The following is a 17968-nucleotide window of genomic DNA, read 5'->3' on the forward strand; positions in this document are numbered from 1 at the left end:
AGAGGCATCTTGATGCCCACAAAGATGTAATATATAATAAAACTAACAATAGATTTTTGTTAACACAATAATATGTAATTGTTGTGTTCTATGTTGATACAAGTCAAGCCTTCTGTAATTGGTTAAATAGATCAGGTAAATCCAAAGTCAAGTAAAAGGAGAATCCAAAATCAACGCGGAAAAGAAAAGGAGAGAGGGAAATGGAAAATAAAAGCCGTTTAGTTAAATTAGAATAAAATATATGATTGATGAATGTCCAGTAGTTCTTCAAATTAGAAGGAAGACTAATATTTACTGTAGCTCAAAACTTGTCATAAATGTGTTTAACTAATCCAATGCGAATGTATTTTGAGTAAATTCATCAAATTTTACATTTAGCTAGTCTTTTAATGAAGCCAATGCCAATGCTCAATACTCAATCAGGAACCAAAAGCAAACGAATAAACCAACCACATATACCATTAACATTCATGAAAGGCCATAATCTCAATCATTCTCAGATAAAATAGCCAAGGCAAAATCTATAGACATACAAAATCCATTATCTTTTATTGTTCTAACGTCATATAGTACCATGCTGAATAGAAGAATCCCTCTCCAAGCTAAATTAAAAAACTCAACTATCTTCAATGCAAATGCTTGGATAAAGGTAGAAACCTAGGGCTGTCAAAAGTGATAGCAATGACAGCCAAAAATCTATTTTGCAGTAACATTTGGTACAACTCCTTCGGAAGGGTTCTGCTCATCCCAAGCTTCAATCCATGTGACCATGGCATCAGCCAGCTTGTTAAAGTATTCATCCACCTTACCAAGTTTAGCCTTGACTTGCTTGGAGATTTCAACATAGCATTTCTGCACAGTGGTGCAATCCTTTGGAAGGGTAACAGATTGGAAGAACGGAATCAGCTCTTCTTGCCAGTAGATTCCCTTGTATTCTTTCTTCAGGTTCACAAAAGGGTTACTGGCTTTGCTGTGCCAGATATATGGCAGACCAGTCTTGACTCCAAATCCCAAATGATCACATATCACCTGCATATCGTCAACTTGTCTTGAGCACAGCTTAACAAGAAGGCATGAAGGCAAACCATAGAAACGAAAAGAACAATAGAATCATGGAAAACAAAGACTATTAAAGTAGATACCTTCATGCACCAGCCAGCCCACATATCATCATAGCGTCCAATTGGCTGGCCATCACCCATGAGTCCAAAGTACATTGCAGGGCCAATCAATTCACGGTTGAATGCCAGGTTCATGCCACACATGGGGAATAGAGTTCCCTTAGGTATTGTCAGAACTGCATCCACATATCTAACAAACAAAGGAGGTGGATAAAGAGTGCTGTAAACAGGAAACAGAGATTCTTGTATGCAAAGGATCTTTCATACCTTGTGTTTCTCTCAAGTGGCTTGACAAGCTGGGTGGGAGCATCATAATCTGGGATATTGAGCCAGAGACCATGAGAAACAGCTGTTGGGGCACCTTCACGTAGACTGAATGGATACCCACGGACAAAATCTGCACCTTCTCGGTATGGGTCATACAGGGTGTTGAAGAAAAATGGAGTTGATGGAGTCAGAAGGTTCTTTATGTGCTGCTCAAGTGCATTAATGTCCTTCCCAGATGGATTTTTAGCAACCTGCAAATCATACAGAAGTGACACTTGTGATCCAACTGAGTGACCTTGAACTCAAACTGGACAAAGATCGAATCCTAACAATAAAAAACAAAAAAATAAGATCAAACAAAGCAAAAAAATGTGTGATTCAAATCTTTGTTTTTTTTTTTTTTTTTGATAAGTAAAAGTTTTATTCATCAAATGCAATAGGTGAAGCCCATGTACACAGGATGGATACAAAAGAAACACCTATACATTCGAATACTAGAAAAAGGAGGACAAACACTCATGAACATCTCTCCATTAAGAACAATAGCTGAAAACCAACTAAACAAGGAACACGTAAAAAATTTCCAAAGTTCTTCTACATTGCATTCCCTACTATTAAAACATCTCTCATTTCCTTCCAACCATATGCACCACATGATGCACAAAGGGGTCATCTTCCATGCCGCTGCCACTTGAGAAAGAGTATGAAGTCTAGTCCAGCATGCAAGTAAATCTACTACTGATTTTGGCATAACCCAGGTCAGTCTGGATCTTCTAAACACACCATCCCATAACACTTAACCACATCACAATGTATAAATAAATGATTCACCGATTCCGCAGCTTTCTTGCACATGAAACATCACTCCATAACAATCATTCCACGCTTTCTTAGGTTGTCAATAGTCTGAATATTCCCAATAGCTGCAGTCCATACAAAAAAGGCAACCTTTGATGGAACATGAGCCTTCCAAATACTCTTCCAAGGAAGAGAAATGTAATGCTGATCAGACAACATCTTATAATATGATCTAACAGAAAACTTTTTAGATGCAGTACGTCTCCATAACATTTGATCCCTGACATGTCTTCTAATATCCACTGAATACAACAATCTAAAAAAATCAGTAACCTCCTCAATTTCCCAATCCTGGACAGTCTGAAAAATCTAACATCCCAATGCACCTCTCCATTAGAGTATCTCATCAACTCTGAAATTGATGCCTGTTGATTAACAGCCAATCTGAAAACTGCCAGAAAAGCTCTAAACAGTGCATTCTCACTACACCAAACATCAAACCCGAATCAAACTCTTGAACCATCACTTACCACAAATTTGACTTTGTATCACAAAATAATCCCATCCTTCCCTAATAAACTTCCATAAACTCACACCATAAGACCCCCTATTCTCCTTAGTGCACCATCCCCCCAATCACTCCCATACTACCAATCGATCACCCCCCTTCATAATGCTTCCACTTCCCTATGATATCTGCACAATCACTTCCCCAACAACGCCTTATTAAAACTACACAAATTACGAACCCCCAATCCTCCATCAACAATCGGACAGCAAACTTTTTCTAGCTTACTAAAAGAATCTTATTCTCCTCTCCCAAACCACCCCACAAAAATGCTCTGTACAACTTTTCAATACGATTAGCCACTCCAACTGGTAAATGAAATAATGAAAGGAAGTAAGTTGGGATATTAGAAACAGTACTCTTTATAAGAGAGAGTCTAACCCCCTTTCAATAAATACAATCTTTTCCACGCCGCCAACCTCTTCTCAATCTTCTCAACCACCGCATCCCAAATATACTTTGCTTTGAACGATGCCCCCAGCGGGAGACCCAAATATTTCATGGGCAAATAAGCAACTCTACACCCCAATAATTCAGCCAAACTGTTAATATTATGCACATCTCCCACCGGGACCAGCTCCGATTTACCCGATGTCAATAGGAAGTGTGCCTACTGAAAAATGTTGACATCTGTGCCCTAAGGAGCACGAGAAAGTTAATACTTGCAGAAAATGAATCAGTATTACATTAAATCTTGATTCAGTTAGAACACAAAAGAACAAAGACATCTCTGCTACATCTCATTCACTGCATAACTTAAATAAAACAAGCTAGATAATAATTTTCAAAGTAAATCTAATAGATAGCATGGAACTGAAGATCTAAGAATGTGTTTGCAGGAAACATAACTGGCAGAACGCCATTAACATTCTAAAACTCCTTGAAACAAACAGATCCAGCCACACCCATGCATGACCTGTCAAGATCGCTATCAGAAAATAGGAAAACAAGAAAAGAGATCCTATTGTGAAAGACATCATCATAAAGTAACGAAAAAACAAATGTCATTTTGATACTATTCCAAATTATTTCATTATATAGATGTCATCAAAAAACAACAACAAAAATCCCATCTCCAACTCTTGCAGATTCAGTTTATTGCTAAGACCCCCTAACAGATACGTGCACCCTCACCAGAATTAATCTTATTAAACAATGACTTCATTTCAATTTATCTAATTTATCTTTATATCCAACTACCTCACATAACTAAAGCGACAGAAGCACCAAACCCAAAAGACTCAAACCCGTCAAAAACCCAAATTATCAAAACCGACCATAAGCCAGTCAAATCAGAATAGAACTATTCAGAACAGGACCCAAAATTCAACCAATAAATTCACAACAAGATCCAAACTCCCTCTCCCTAATATCATAAACCCTCATCCAAAACCTCTCGTAAACATAAAAAAGCACAAAAGCCTACAACTATAAGAACAGATCTAAATATTTCGAGATAAACACTTACAAAGCAATCATCGTCGATTGTATAGATGTACTTCTTCTTGGAGACCATGTAACCGAAGCAGCGGCAGGCGGAGTCCTTGAACGAAATGCAGGAAGCTTTGGGACCCAGAATCCTGTTGATATCGTTGCGGTTGTGGAGCTCGTAGTCGAAGCCTTCGGGGACTTTGATAACCTTCGACGGGTCCCCATCCTGGACTATGATCAAGTGGTAGGGCTGGAAGAATGGCCTCCACATCTCGAGGAAGTCAAGGTTCCGAATAGTAGGGATCACGATGTCCAGCTCATCCTTTAGCAGAGGCGTCGGAGAGACTGTGATTCCAGCCATGGTCAGAGCGATAATAGAGAGATTGCAAAAGCAGCGGAGACAGGTTTGTATTTATAAGGAACTTGGGAAGCGGTAGTCTATGTAGTAGGTTTTGGAAAAGGGAAAAATATAGTTGTAAGTATAATTGTGTATTAATCTGTATATTAATATGATGTGATTGGTTAAAATGTAAATTTTATTGAAAATAGTGTTAATTTAAATTTTAAGTATGAATAAATCAATATTGATATACAGATTAGTACGCGACTGTGTTTGTATATAGCAAAACTCTTTAGAAAGGCCAGGCAAAAGTTGAGTATTTTTGTGGCATTGATGGCATATAATATTTTGGAAAAATCTAGTTATAAGTATAATTATGTATTAATCTGTATATTAATTTAATGTAATTAATCAAAAAGTAAATTTTATTAAAAATAGTATTAATTTAAATTTCAAGTATGAAAGAATTAATATTGATATGTAAATTAGTACGCGACTGTGTTTGTATGTAACAAAACTCTAATTACTTACCCTAACGAAAGATGCCATATTATTGTGTATATTTAATATTAAGCTACATTGTACAGGATAATAACGAAATTAAATATTAAAATAATAATAATTTGTACAAGAGCGGCACTACAGAGTACAGCCTCCACCGAAAGAATGCGTTGAGAAAATGTTCCGACAAGTATATTTTATTTTTTATTAATTTTTTCTTGTCTTTCATGTATTTTTTAATCATCATAAATATTTTAAAAAAAATTAAAAAATCATAATATTATTAAAAAATATTTTCTTAATCATTAAGTAAAAAAATAAAGTCGGAACTCATGTCGAGATCCAACTCTCATAGATATAGCATTTTTCTTAATAAAATAAAAGTTTTGAAATTATTTTTATAAAAAAGTAAATGTCATCTTAAAAATTGTAAAAAAAATCATTTTCTATAATAAGATCTAATTGTTTTAAAAACAAAAAAAAACCTTACAAAGAATTTATCTATTTTAAATATATAAATAACATTACTCATGTTAAAAGATTACTATTTCCTTCTACACATTTTAGTACATAAGTTTTGATTATGAGTTTTCTACTCTTATACTTTATTTGATCAAAATTAATCTTTCTATCACTATTTTATTAGTTACCTGTTAGAAGTGACATGGCAACACTTATATAATATTTGGGTGGCACTACTGCCACCACTAGTAGGCTAAGAGTTCTCGCTAGTTATTTTTGTATGTATTTTTTATTTTTTTATATCTATTTTTTTAATATTTTTAAATATTTTTTGAAAAAATACATAACATCATAAAAAAATACTTTCTTAATTACATAATAAAACAAATTCTCAACAGTAACTCCAAGCGGAAGCTACCAACGGTGGGCTTAGCATTATTCATAACATTTGGCACACATAAATAACATTTTAAATCTTAAAATAAATACCACAATGATATAAAAAATAAAAAAATAAAAAAAAATCATTCAAGTTTTTTTTTCAAAAAAAAGTTTCGATTTAAAAATAATATTATATTAAGTTTAAATTTTAAACATATTAAGATTTTATTTGAATTTAAAAATTATAAAAATGTTAAAAAAAAACTTTCAATGTCGACTTTCTGTAAACAAAAATAAAACTCATACAAAACATGGTTATTCATTTTTGAAAATTCTTAAATGAATTATTTTTAATGTTATTCATGTGTTTTTAAATTGAAAATATTTTTTAAAAGTCGTTTGTAATGTTAAATGAATTTTTTTTAAATTATTTCTGTGGTTTTTTTAATTTTTTATTATTTTAACATAGCACTTTTAACAATTGACTGATGGAATAGTGTTGGAATGATTAATTTGATAAAAAGTTCAAAATTAAAACATGTGGACTAATCTGCCAAACCACAAGAACTATTTCAATATTTGACTCCGGTAATAAATATTGTGAATTTATATATTATGTAAGCCTCTCCTGGATTTCTACAAAAATAGTTTGTTTTGCATAGAAATCTTAGAAATTTATAAAATGATATAGTTTTATATGATTTATCATACTATAATGAAGAATATAAAATATAATTTATGTACTTTAATCATCACAAGACTTTGGCCCGATTTGATTATACAAATAAATTATAGATGAGATGAAATCATCTATTCGGTGAAACCATCTTGGCAATCCAAATGCACACTTCTTTGTATTTTATCTCACTCCACCTCCCTTTAACTTCATCTCAATACTATTTACTTACTGTATCTTCACTATACAGTGAAATTTGTCCAAAAACTAAACCCCCCCAGTATAGATTTAGTTTATTAAATAAATTGAACAATGTAAATTTTATAGGACCAAATGGTTTTCAACAAGCACAAATTTTATTAGATTTTTTAAAACTAATAAATTGGGAAAAATATAACGTCTATAATTTTTTTTTTAATAGAAACAGACATTGATTGAATTTATTCAACAAACTGGAATTATTACTGTGACTTATCAATACAAAAAAACCAAACTATAAGCCAACTAACGCATCTGCTCTAAAGCATATCCACACACATAGTAGTGGATATTGTCTTAATTTCTAAATCTCTCCGAATAGAGAGAGAGAGAGAGAGAGAGAGAGAGAGAGAGAGAGAGAGAGAGCGCTCTGTATAAACAGAGCAAAATGGCCCCCTCCATCCTCTAGGGAGGCAGAGTACAAGGTACTGCTACTATGGATACTAAGTCCAGTAACCTATTTCAACACAATTAGTAATTAAATAGCAAAAACTACAATACAAAATAAACAACAAAACAACTGAACCCCGAGCACTGGCATGAGCCTTGACGGCACACCCACCACAGGCATCGGCATCACAAGCCCAGATAGCACGAGCACCAAACACGCATACGGACCATAGAGCTCCACTATGAAGGTGAGCCGTATGACCACCAGCCATAACATCGTCCGTCACTCTCAACCAACTCTTGCCCCAGATTGCAATTGATCTAGCACCTCATCACCCCACTCAGGCCAAAACATGAAACGAAAAGGGAAAAAAACAAAAAAAAGCTCTGAAACCGAGGGACAGAACACATCAACAACGATGGTGGTGCGTGCAAAACACATACTACACTAGGAGGAAAATAGACGGTCGAAAACTGAAGTCCCGGAGTCTGAGGTCCCATAAAACCAAGCTAAGTGTCGGCAGATGGCTCATCGGTGGCATTTGACAGCCACATGGCGAAAAAGTCCGAGTCTTCATCTCACACGTGCAGGCTATGCTCTATTCCATTTGACGCCACATTCGATGGTCTTGAAGATCAGTAGCTGACCAATAACCTGGAGGGGCATGTGTTGACTATCGGCAGCTAGGAAGACACGATCGGCGTTCCTCCCTTATTGGCCTGAAAACCCAAAACAAATAAAAACATAAAATGTACATAAAAGAAGGGAAGAGGGGGGGAGCCAAAACTCCCACCCCCTGTCGCACGCCTCTGGAGTTTGGGGAAGTTTTTGATAGGGATAGGGATATTGAAGTGGGAGAGAGTCGTCAAGAGAGTGTGATATATATATATATATATATATTTTAGAGGAATATCAAAACTTTATTGATAACAAAGAACAAAGGAGGAAAATAGATTACAAAATTAGGCAATCGCCCAATTCAATCACATCCTCAACTAGCACAAGGGACTCCTTAGCTAGATAGTGAGCAACATAGTTGCCACTTCTTCTTATAAAAACTACCATCCATTTATTAAAACCAGACAACATAACTCTAATGTCATGTAAGACCATGCCCATTCTATCCCATCGATCAATATGCTTCTGAAGGCCTTGAACTACAACCTGGGAATCACCTTCCAAAATAATAGATTGCAACCCCATCTCCTTTGCCATGCCAACTGCATGAAGGCCACCGAGAACTTCAGCTAGCAGGGGATCCAAGACACCAACTGTTGACAGCTTTTTAGTGGCCAAAATAGAGCCTTCATGATTTCGAGCCACCAAACCGAACCCAGTTAAGTTATTAGTAACACCTGCATCCCAATTAATTTTGATAGAGTCCACTGGAGGAGGAACCCATTCAAATAGTTGGTCATGAACCTGCTGTATCATTTTCTTAGAGCTGGGTTGTGCAGCTTTAAAGTTTTCCAAGGAAGTGGCTGCCTGTCTTGCAACCTGCATGGGATGCATAAAAGAATCCTCAAAAAGCAATTTGTTCATTCTCAGCTAGATGCCTCTAGCTGTAATGGAGAATAATTCCAATAAATTCTGATTAGTAGTAGCATTAATCTATTCCACCAGGTCTTTAAAACAACCTGAAATGTTAGAGCTTTTTTGAAGGACTTTAGGCCCTAGGCTCCAAACATCCATAATTGATGAACAACTCCATAAAGCATGAGTGGTTATCTCTTATTCCCTGTAGCGTATAGCACACAATGGGGAATCAACAATTTTCTTCTTATACAGATTCAATCTAGTAGGGAGTGACCCAAGGCAAGCTCTCCACATGAAGACTTTAGTAGCATTTGGAATCTGAAGCTTCCAACAGTAGGTCCAATCCTTAAGCCATTGTGCTTGACGAGATGACTAACCCTTATGCAATTCCAACAGCTCATTCTGCTTATGATAAGCACTCTTCAATGTAAATTGACTATCCTTTGTTTCTAACCATATAAGTCTGTCTCTGGCCCCAATAATACTCATAGGAATTTTATAGACAATTTCAGCTACCTCAACTCCAAGAACAGATAATACCAAGTCTCAATTCCATTGTTTAGTCTCCACATTGATCAATTCAGCAACTCGAGCTTTTGGATTCAAAACCTGGACAGGAGAGTGTGATATATGAATGTTTCTTAAAGTCGAGAATTTTCGAATATAAAATTTTATATGTTTCTTAGTTAAATTTTATTCTAATATATACTTCAAGTAAAAATAATTCAAATTTTTAATGTATAGAATAATATATAATTAATAATTATAATAATATATTTTAACAAAAAATTGATATTGTTTAGAATAATGAATAATATTAATTTCGGCAAAGTAGACAAAATAAATTTTGGGATTTAAATATGTTTATGAGTATTTAAATTAATAATAGATATTATTTACATTTTAATATATTATAACTATTATTCAATAATTAAAAATAATTTTCAATAACAAGTGAGACCTATCATTTTGTTAAATTTTAAAAATTATTTCATCTCATCTCACTATCTAAACACATATTACTTTTATAAATTATTACATCTCATTTTAATTTAAAAATTTTATTATTATTTAAAATATATCATTTTATCTCTTATCAACTTTATAATTAAACGGCACTTACTTACACTTCTTCTAAAAATCTAGCTGCCAAAAAAAATCGTAGTTCCAGCCTGTATAGTAAAAAGAGTCTGCTGAATAATAGTTTTAAAAAAAATATAGTTGCAAGCATAATTATGCACTAATTTGTGTACTAATATGATTCGATTGGTTAAAAAGTAGATTTTATTGAAAATAGTGTTAATTTAAATTTTAAATACAAATAAATTAATATTAATATATAAATTAGTATGCGACTATGGTTATATATAATAAAACTCATAGTTTTGTTGGGGTTGAATTTTCTAAAGATATTCCAAAATAGAAAGGAAAGTGAATTGGGGAGAGGCAATCACCAGAAGAGCTGGAGCATGGTGAGAAAGCAATAGGATTTGCGCGTGAAACAGGGTGGCTGAGCCCGAGAATGACGTGCCTTGTTGGGACGTTCTCGAGGTCGTGGGCTGGTGGGGTTGGGGTTTTTCGAATTTGAAATTTCCAAGTGGCTGGCGCTTCTGGCTCGCATCTGTGGGACCTGAACATACCCATTAATGATTTACTTCCTGATTCTTGATGGGTCCCACGGATTGCTGGCCTTTCACGTGGTCAACAGACAGCTTGGTTTGAATTCTGGGCCGTTTAATTTTAGACTCCGCAAATGCTGGGGCGTGTTTTGACTAGGTGGCTTGGACTCCATCGCGCGATCGATCATATTTACAGTTTTAAAAGTCGATAAAATTTCGTTAACTTTTTTTTTTTTTAAAATATAAACAAATCTAATATTAATTTTTTAATAGTAAATATCATTTTTTTTCTAATTTTTATTTTAAAATGAACGTACTAAATTTACTGATCTTAAAATTATATGTTACATTGCTTCACTTTTTTTTTTGAAGCAAAGACTGTATTAATATTCTTAAATCAAGTCCTTAATACAGTGCAGGATTAGATCAAAAGATGTGGTATAACCACTAATGCATAACGCATCCCTGCTTAAGGCATGAGCAACAGAATTGTTTGCTCTCACAGTGTGCCTTGCTAACCAAGATGAAAAGGAGTTCATGGTTATTTTTGTGTCTGAAACGAGTTGGCCTGCATATGTATGGGTTTCTGTTGACGAGTTGAGGCCTGACACGACTTGCAGTGAGTCCCCTTCCATAATAATGTCTCTGTGTCCGGTGGCCTTACAAAATAGGGAGGCTTGAAATGCTGCAAAGGCTTCTGCCATAAATGGATCAGGGAACAGATTGTGCTTCATTCTGAGGGTGGCCAATACTCTGCCTTCCCAATCCCTTATGACAGCTCCCACTCCCACTGTGCAGGTACCTTTAGAGATAGAGGCATCCCAGTTTAACTTCACTTTGCCTGGAGGAGGAGCTTCCCAGCTAGGACCACACTGTCTGGAGGTTAACTGAGGCTTACCCTGCTGAGAAACCTGCTGTAGCTCTTCTAATAGATAGGTGGATTGCTGGGACACCTTCCTAGGGTGTTGTAGAGTGTGTTTAAACACCAGTTCATTCCTGCTTTTCCATATCAGCCACGAGGTGACAGCAAAGACTTTCAGGTCCTCTATGTCCAAGGCCTCCATGAAGACTTCCACTAGCTCTCTGAAGTGGTGGAAAAGGGGGCCAGCTTTCTGCAGCTTCCTTGAGCTCAGTGACCACACGTCCCTGGCTGAAGGGCAGCTCCATAGGATGTGCTCCACTGTTTCTGGTTGCAGACCGCAGACTGGGCAGGCAGGGTCTTCCACTGCTCTCCTCTTCATCAGATTGTCTCGAGTAGGGAGTCCATTGAGGCAAGCCCTCCAGAGGAAGGTTTTGGTGGCATTGGGGACATTTAGGTTCCAGACTTTGGTCCAAGGGGGCTTAGAAGGGCTTGGGGCTGAAGATTGACCATTCAGTTGCTCATCCTTCTCAGTAAGGAGATGGTAAGCACTCTTGACACTGAATTCACCCGAGGTGGTGCACCTCCACACTCTTCTATCTGGCTTGGGGTAAGGGCTGAGTGGTATGGCTACTATGCATTCGGCTTCCTCCCTTGAGAACATGGCATAAACAAGGTCTCTCTTCCACTGATTTGTAGAGCTACTAATGAGATTAGAAACCTTGGTATCAGCCTGCAGGAACCTGACTGAAATGGGAGTTCTGTAGGTCGACTGTCTTAACAGCCACCTGTCATTCCAAATTTCAGTTGAGGCCCCATCTCCTATTCTCCACACCACTCCCTCTTTAAGTAATGACCTCGCTGCTAGGAAACTCTGCCAGAGGTATGAAGAGTTTTGTCCTAACTTTGTGGATAGGAAGGAACTGTTACTGAAGTACTTTTCCTTAAGAACCCTTGCAGCAAGGGAGTCTGGGTTGTTTACAACCCTCCAGCCTTGTTTGGCGAGGAGGGCTAGATTAAAATTAGAGAAGTCCCTAAGGCCCAGGCCACCTTGACTCTTTGCTTTCCTCAGCTGGTTCCAATGGATCCAGTGTACCTTGTGTTCCTGTGGTTTGTGATTCCACCAGAAACTTCTCACCATTTTGTTAAGCTCCTGTAACAGAAGTCTTGGAAGCTTGAAGATCCCCATGCTGTACGTAGGGATGGCCTGGATGATGGATTTGATGAGGACTTCTTTCCCTGCTTGGGAAAGGAACTTGTTCTTCCAGTTGGAAATTCTGTCTTGCACCCTGTCCAGGATTCCCTTGAAGGATTGAGCTCGGGACCTGCCTGTGAGGGCAGGTAGGCCCAGGTACTTTTCATATGAGGATGTGCCCCTTATCCCTGCTATGCTGGTAATGAATGCCTTAGCTTCCTCCCTGGTGTTTTTGCTAAAATAAATAGAGGTTTTGTCCTTGTTGAGCCTCTGACCAGAGGCAAGTTCATAGACTGCCAGTAAGTTGTGGAGCCTGCTCCATTCTACAGGGTTAGCTTTGCAAAACAAGAGGCTGTCATCTGCAAAAAACAAGTGGTTAATTGAAAGAGATTTCCTTCTAATTGGTAGTCCAGTGATAAGGCCCGAACTCTCAGCCTTGTTGAGCATGCAACTCAGCACTTCTGAGCATAGGATGAAGAGGTAAGGGGATAGGGGATCCCCTTGCCTCAGCCCTCTTGTTGGGTAGAATTTGTCTTGAGGAGTGCCATTGAGAATGAGAGAGTAAGACACTGATTCTACACACCTCATGATTAGATTTACCCACTTCTGGTCTAGGCCAACCTGATGCAATACTGACTTAAGGAAGGGCCACTCAATTCTGTCATAGGCTTTGCTCATGTCGAGCTTGAGTGCCATAAAACCATCCCTGCCCTTTAATCTAGCTTTCATTGTATGTAGTGACTCAAAAGCCACTATTATGTTGTCTGTTATCAGCCTGCCTGGGACAAAAGCTGTCTGAGTTGGAGAAATTATTGCTGGCAACACTAGTTTCAACCTGTTGGCCACAGTCTTTGTTATAATCTTGTATAGGACATTGCAGAGGCTGATGGGCCTGAAGTCTGCCACTAGGGAAGGGGATGGTTTCTTAGGGATCAAAGCAATGAGAGTGTCACTAAGGCCATTTGACCACTGACCTTTGTTTAGAACTTCTAGGACAGCAGAGGTGACTCGAGGTCCTATGGTATGCCAATGATCTTGGTAGAAGCATGCAGGAAAGCCATCTGGTCCAGGTGAGCCTAGGGGATTCATGCTGAACAAGGCATCCTTGACTTCAGCTGCAGTGAAGGGTCTTGCAAGGGTAGCACTCATCTCTGTGTTGAGTTTTCTAGGCATAGCTCTTGTGCACTCAGCAATGCCTTTTGGGCTTGATGAGGTAAAAAGCTCTTGAAAGAAGCTCTGAAAAATTTGGCTAATCTCCTTCTGACTAGTGGTCTCATTTCCTTCATTATCCCTTATGTTACAGATGAGGTTCTGTTTTCTCCTTTGGCTGGCACACTTATGGAAGAATGAAGTGTTTCTATCCCCACCTCTCAACCAGTTTTGCTTGGCCCTTTGTTGCCACTTGGAGTTTTCTGCCTCTAAAAGCGAGTCCACTTCCTTCTGAAGTACACTTATTTCTGTGTAAAGGTGTCCCTCATTAGTTTCTTTGAGGGAGCTGAGAATTGACAGTTTTTCCTTAATAAGTGCCCCTTGATTTCTTCTCATTTCCATACTCCAATTCTTCAGACCCTCTTGACAATACTTTAAACCAGTGATGGATCCTGTTAGGGGGTCTAAATGGCCAGTTGTCAAACCCCAGTGTTGTTGGATTAGGGCCTCACACCCCTCTTTTTTACTCCATGATGCTTCATACCTGAAAGGTCTCACACGTTTGGGAGTTCCCTGGTTGACCTTAAGCTGAACCATGATGGGACTGTGATCTGAGGAGGCTGCTGTCAAATGAAGAACTTAATGGTACTCAAACTGGCCTAACCATGCTGTGTTCCCAAAGGCCCTATCTAATCTTTCTTTTGTGAACTGCTCTCCACTCCTGTTATTAGCCCAGGTATACTTGTCCCCTTCGAACCCCAAGTCAAATAAGTCACACTGGGCTAGAGTTGATCTAAAGTCTCTGATTTGCCTGTAAGGCCTATGTGCTGCCCCATGTTTTTCATCAATGCTGGTTATCTCATTGAAGTCGCCAAAACACAGCCAAGGGAGATTTGTTGTGGGGACTAGCTCCCTGAGCAGGAGCCAAGTTTCACTTCTCTTGGCTGTGTTGGGGTGACCATAGAAACCTGTTACCAACCAGGGAGCTTTGTCACTAGGTAACTTGATGGTTGCTGATATGTGCCAACTGGTGTATGTTGAGATATTGAGCTCAATGTTAGAGCTCCAGAGGAAAGCCAAACCACCACTTCTGCCTCTACTACTCACTGTGAAGCAGTTGTCAAAACCCAACTTATATCGGATGGACTCCATTCTATCTCTACTGCATTTGATCTCAATGAGAAAGACCAAAACTGGGGACTTAGCCTTCACCAACAGGTGAAGCTCATGAATTGTCCGGGGGTTCCCAAGCCCCCGGCAATTCCAACTCATGCAGTTCATTAGACTTGGTGGGGCTGCTGAGCAGCCTCCACCTCAAGTCCCTGGTTTAGGCTCTTGTCAGGGATGAGCTTTGCCTTGAGTCTTTTGGATACATGGGTGTGGGACCTTGTCTCGATTAGAGATGCTGGTCTTTTTGCTTTGATAGGAGAGGGAATGGACAATTGGGTGTTGGTGATATCTAATAGGGTTGGGCTTTGTTTTCTGGCCTGCCTCTTCCAGGTACTGCTTTTTTTAGAAATGGGAGTTGGCTTTGGTCCAACCTTGTTAGAAGGGTTACTAAAAAGGGTAAGTTTTGGGCTCGAAGAGGAAAAAACTTTACCCCCCTTATTTTCTGCAGTGGGCTGGCAATTATCCAAAGCATTAAAAAGGAAAGGCTGTTGAGAGGGGCGAACCTGGAACGTATCCTCTGGGGCCTTTAGTTGCTCCATGATTGTTTCTGCATAATTTCCAGGTTTTAAGGGGTCTGCATGCCTACTTGTGTTGTTTGTAAGTTGTTCAGCTGGCGTGTCCCTGGCCTGGCTAGTTTGACTAAGGGTAATCCGTGTACTTTCTGAGCCGTAGGCACTGGCAGGGATGTCATGCCATGCCTCCCCAACAACTCCATCTGACACTGATATTCCATGGCCATCTCCTTCTGCACTTTCTCTCTCCGCCTGTTTCCAAGGGTGTGTTCCCTGAGGTTGGTTCTCCGGTGAACCGCCATACTTCTTCACTGAAACTTGAGGTGGGAATGAGTTGGGAGCTCTCATCCATTGACCATATTGGTCTTGGGGTTGGTTGTTTAGACCAAAGTTGGGGCATTTGCCATTGGCATGTTTGAACAGGCCACATTTAAAACAGAAATTGGGCAGACGTTCATATTTGAAATGAGACCAGAGTTGTTTACCTCCTGAGTTAACCATCCTACCTCGAACCAGTGGCTTGGTGACATCCACGTCTACTTTGAGTCTGAGGTAGCTCCCCCAACCGTGTCCCTGTTCATCTACTTCCACCGTATGTACCTTACCAATAGCTTCCCCTATCTTTTCCCCCAGTTGTCTATTCATTCCTGCGAAAGGGAGATTATGTGCTTGCACCCAAAACGACTCTGTGATGAATTGCACTTCGTTAGGAGACAAATCACTCTCGAAATCCTTGAGGCATATAAGGTGGCGGTCAAAAGACCATGGCCTACCCTGCAGGACTTTCTGCTTATCAGACAGAAGTTGGAACTCAAGTAAGAATTTGTTGGGGCCAAATTCTTTGAAGGTTATCCAGCCAGATGTATTCCACACTTTTGCCATTGTACTTTTGAATGCCTCTCGGTTAGCTGTTCTGTCGTTGAGTATTGAAGCAAGGAGGCACAAGTGACCTCTCAATTTGGAAGACAAGGCTTCTTCCTCTGGAAGGAAAAGCTCCTGCTGTTCTGCATCTGTGAGTTTTAGTGAGCTCCACCTTAGTGCAAGCTCTTCTTCCATGTTGAAACCTCTCAGGACTGAAGTCCAAGAGACTAGAGCTTTGTCAAGCGACAAAGCAGAGAACCCCACTCGACCGAGGAGGACCCAAAGCAATTTATAATAATATATTCTTAAATATCTTAATATAAAACTATAATTTCACAAGGATTTTTTTTCCCAGTTCCTTTATATTAAATTTAATAAAATAATAAAAGAGCTATTTACAAACTTACATTTTGACACACCAAGAGATGCAAAGCACATATATGATGTGGAGGATGCTAAGGCCGCGCTTGAAATTTAAACTAAACTATCAATTCAGTTTAATCTTAATTTTAAACTGAGTCTAATATCAAAACATCTAACTCTCAAATCATTAAATTCATTTCAACTCAAAACCTCTTTATACGTAGAACCTCGACCTTTTTCAAAACAACATATCTTTAAACACAGGATCCACAACTTTTTTCAATTTCTTATCAACACATCTAAACTTATTTTAACATGTAAACACATATAAACTCATCTTAAGTAGATCCCACAAAACTCACTCCACCATCTCAACTCACTACTATTCATAAAGAACTCAACTTATCTCAACTCAACTTAAACATACAAATAGAGGCTAAGACTTGCCACCTCAACTAATAAATATTATTTTGATTTTTTTTTCTATGTAATAAATCTCAAAACAAGTGGTGTATTATATACTAGACTTATATATAACATTACTCATAAATAATATACGAAGACAAAATGTAGGTCCATGGTAGATTTGATAGAGAACTAAGTTGACTGTAAGATACTGATTCTCCTTTCAACTTCGCCTCGAAGTACCTCTTGATAGCTAGAGGCGTTAATTATATTTTACCCTTTCGTTACCTAAATAGTTTTTCCAACCATTAAGGAAAATCCTAGAGATATTTTGTACCATTGAGCTGTATTAGGACATTGTGAATCGTTACTTATGAAATTAAAATTCTAACATAAAACATGTTGTTAAGGACGTGTTTCACACCACCAACCACACGGATGACTTGCAACAAATAAAATGGCAGCACTGGTTGCCTTGGGGACACTCTAATGCCAAAGTCAGAATAATATGAGGGTAGTTGGAGACTTCCTTAACAAACTGCGCCACATTCCGTTTGACCTTCCTTACAGCCTCCTTTCCGTCGGGGAGCTTGCTTGAGTCCAGATAGTTGGAGACTTCCTTTGCCCATTCTAGTGTATTCGATCCTAGGAGAAAAACAGGATTCCCAACCGCTAGAATATCTATCACTCTTCTATACACCTCTCAAGGGAGGCTAACTTCTTCTTTTGATGAGTCGGCTTTCGCCAATCTATTTGCCACGATGTTACTCTCTCTAGGTATTTGCTTTAGGCTGAAATAAACGAATTGGTTACAGATCTCCCATACTCTATTTAGGTAAAGTTTCAATTTTCCCCCTTCATGGTGTAGGCTCCGCTGACTTGATTTACCACTATTTGAGAATCTACTTTTGCCTCGACTTCCTCCGTGCCCAGTGTCTTAGCTACAGAAATTGCAATTAAGGCTTCATATTCCACCTCATTATTGGTGGTTTTGAATATGAGTGTTGCCATATAATAGTTTTCCTTGCCGTCCTCTTCAATAATATAAACTCCTATCCCTTCTCCTACTTGACAAGCTGACCCATCAATGATAACTTGCCATGGT

At 38.3% G+C, this 17968-nt stretch overlaps 2 protein-coding genes across 2 annotated transcripts; both read right to left on the reverse strand.

Moving 5' to 3' along the window:
* Positions 1–441: 441 nt before the first annotated feature.
* On the reverse strand, positions 442–4591 carry LOC122289943 (probable UDP-arabinopyranose mutase 2). Its single transcript, XM_043097385.1, has 4 exons — positions 4223–4591; positions 1389–1639; positions 1143–1311; positions 442–1029 (listed from the first exon to the last, which is right to left on the reverse strand). The coding sequence occupies exons 1-4, from the start codon at positions 4544–4546 to the stop codon at positions 697–699; spliced, it is 1077 nt and encodes a 358-aa protein (XP_042953319.1). The 5' UTR covers positions 4547–4591; the 3' UTR covers positions 442–696.
* Positions 4592–8148: 3557 nt separating this feature from the next.
* LOC122289221 lies at positions 8149–14149 on the reverse strand. The gene is made up of 3 exons (XM_043096199.1): positions 10762–14149; positions 10185–10360; positions 8149–8691 (listed from the first exon to the last, which is right to left on the reverse strand). The coding sequence occupies exons 1-3, from the start codon at positions 14147–14149 to the stop codon at positions 8149–8151; spliced, it is 4107 nt and encodes a 1368-aa protein (XP_042952133.1).
* Between the last annotated feature and the right edge of the window lie 3819 nt (positions 14150–17968).

The sequence above is a fragment of the Carya illinoinensis genome, chromosome 12 (assembly GCF_018687715.1).
Source record: "Carya illinoinensis cultivar Pawnee chromosome 12, C.illinoinensisPawnee_v1, whole genome shotgun sequence".
Taxonomy (NCBI): domain Eukaryota; kingdom Viridiplantae; phylum Streptophyta; class Magnoliopsida; order Fagales; family Juglandaceae; genus Carya; species Carya illinoinensis.